Source organism: Eimeria mitis, genomic scaffold (genome assembly GCF_000499745.2).
Source record: "Eimeria mitis Houghton genomic scaffold, Emh_scaff7317, whole genome shotgun sequence".
Taxonomy (NCBI): domain Eukaryota; phylum Apicomplexa; class Conoidasida; order Eucoccidiorida; family Eimeriidae; genus Eimeria; species Eimeria mitis.
In genome coordinates, this window is record NW_013575346.1 from 1 (window position 1) to 2,205 (window position 2,205).

At 43.9% G+C, this 2,205-nt stretch overlaps 1 protein-coding gene across 1 annotated transcript; it reads left to right on the plus strand.

The window, feature by feature from the left end:
- Positions 1 to 140: 140 nt before the first annotated feature.
- On the plus strand, positions 141 to 1,598 carry EMH_0091060 (serine/threonine protein phosphatase, putative; the record flags this gene model as incomplete). Its single annotated transcript, XM_013501671.1, has 5 exons — positions 141 to 165; positions 431 to 522; positions 759 to 821; positions 1,163 to 1,229; positions 1,483 to 1,598. 5 exons carry the CDS (start codon positions 141 to 143, stop codon positions 1,596 to 1,598), a joined length of 363 nt encoding a protein of 120 aa, XP_013357125.1.
- Between the last annotated feature and the right edge of the window lie 607 nt (positions 1,599 to 2,205).

The following is a 2,205-nucleotide window of genomic DNA, read 5'->3' on the forward strand; positions in this document are numbered from 1 at the left end:
TGAGGGTTTAGGGTTTAGGGTTTAGGGTTTTGAGGGTTTAGGGTTTAGGGTTTAGGGTTTAGGGTTTTGATGGTTTAGGGTTTAGGGTTTGGGGTTTAGGGGTGGTAGGGTTTAGTATCCACGGACAGTTCCACGACCTCATGCAAATGTTCAAATGCGCGGGCAGTGAGGGTTTAGGGTTTAGGGTTTAGGGTTTTGAGGGTTTAGGGTTTAGGGTTTAGGGTTTAGGGTTTTGAGGGTTTAGGGCTTAGGGTTTAGGGTTTTGAGGGTTTAGGGTTTAGGGTTTAGGGGTGGTATGGTTTAGTATCCACGGACAGTTCCACGACCTCATGCAAATGTTCAAATGCGCGGGCAGTGAGGGTTTAGGGTTTAGGGTTTAGGGTTTTGAGGGTTTAGGGTTTAGGGTTTAGGGTTTAGGGTTTGTGTGCAGCGTGCCCATCGGTGAATTTTCTTTTTTTGGGGGATTATGTAGACCGAGGGTTTAACTCTTTAGAGTGCGTGACCCTTGTCTTCTTGTTGAAGGTACGAGGGTTTAGGGTTTAGGGTTTAGGGTTTAGGGTTTGGGGTTTACTGCTGAGGGTTTAGGGTTTAGGGTTTACAGTTCAGAGCATGGTGGTATCATCGGCTTCTTGTTTCTGCTGCTGCTGGCGTTGGGTCTAGGGCTGAGGGTTTAGGGTTTAGGGTTTAGGGTTTTGAGGGTTTAGGGTTTAGGGTTAGGGTTTAGGGTTTAGGGTTTAGGGTTTAGGGTTTGTGTACAGGTGCGGTATCGCCACCGCATCACCATAATCAGGGGAAACCACGAAAGCCGACAAATAACACAAGTGAGGGTTTAGGGTTTAGGGTTTAGGGTTTAGGGTTTATGGGCCTTGCTTGCTTCCTCTTTTTGTCTCCTTACTCTAGGGTTTAGGGTTTAGGGTTTATCTCCTTTTCTGCACGTCTTTGATTTTCTTTGTCTCCTTTTTTGTTTATTTTTTAGGGTTTAGGGTTTAGGGTTTAGGGTTTATTTTAATTTGTCTCCTTTTTTATTTATTTCTCTTTCTTTTTCTTCTGTATTTGTCTCCTTATTGTCTCCTTTTGTCTCTTTTTATTTTATATATTTTATTTTATTTTATTTATTTATTTATTTATTTATTTTTTTATTTTTTTTTTTTTTGTTTTTTAGGTGTATGGGTTTTTTGATGAATGCATCCGCAAATACGGCAACGCCAATGTGTGGAATCATCTCACAGGTTAGGGTTTAGGGTTTAGGGTTTAGGGTTTAGGGTTTGGGGTTTAGGGTTTGGGGTTTAGGGTTTAGGGTTTAGGGTTTAGGGTTTATGGTTTGTAATATATTAGTATCTGAGGGTTTAGGGTTTATGTTTTTCGTTTTCCCCCGTGTATAGAGGGTTCGTTAGATTCCTTATCGCCGAGGGTTTACTGTCTAGGGTTTAGGGTTTAGGGTTTAGGGTTTAGGGTTTAGGGTTTAGGGTTTGTGGTTTGCAGGAGTATTTGACTACTTACCCCTCAGCGCCCTCATTGAGGGACAAATTTTTTGTCCCCATGCTGGGCTGTCTCCGCAGCTCGATTCTCTTGATGCTGTGCGGGCTCTACAGAGGTAGGGTTTAGGGTTTATTAGGGTTTAGGGTTTAGGGTTTAGGGTTTAGGGTTTTGAGGGTTTAGGGTTAGTAGAGTGGGGTTTATATGGGGTTTGTATTTTTCGTGCATGTCAATATCTACTTAAACCCTAAACCCTAAACCCTAAACCCTACATACCAAACCTCACTGAGCTTAAAAGGGTTTACAAATTTTCTAGGGTTTAGGGTTTAGGGTTTAGGGTTTAGGGTTTAGGGTTTGGGGTGTATGCACAGACACCAAGAGGTGCCGCATGAGGGCCCCATGTGCGACCTCCTTTGGTCAGACCCAGAAGACCAGCTCGAGGGTTGGGGGGTTTCTCCTCGCGGTGCAGGTGAGGGTTTAGGGTTTAGGGTTTAGGGTTTAGGGTTTGGTGAGGGTTTAGGGTTTGGTGAGGGTTTAGGGTTTGGTGAGGGTTTAGGGTTTTTTGAGGGTTTAGGGTTTATTGAGGGTTTAGTGTTTATTGAGGGTTTAGTGTATTTTTTTTCTGCTGTTTCTGCCTGTTCTACTTTCCTATATAAACCCCTACTCCTGCTGCTGCTGCTGCTGCTGCTGCTGCTGCTGCTGCTGCTGCTGCTGCTGCTGCTGCTGCTG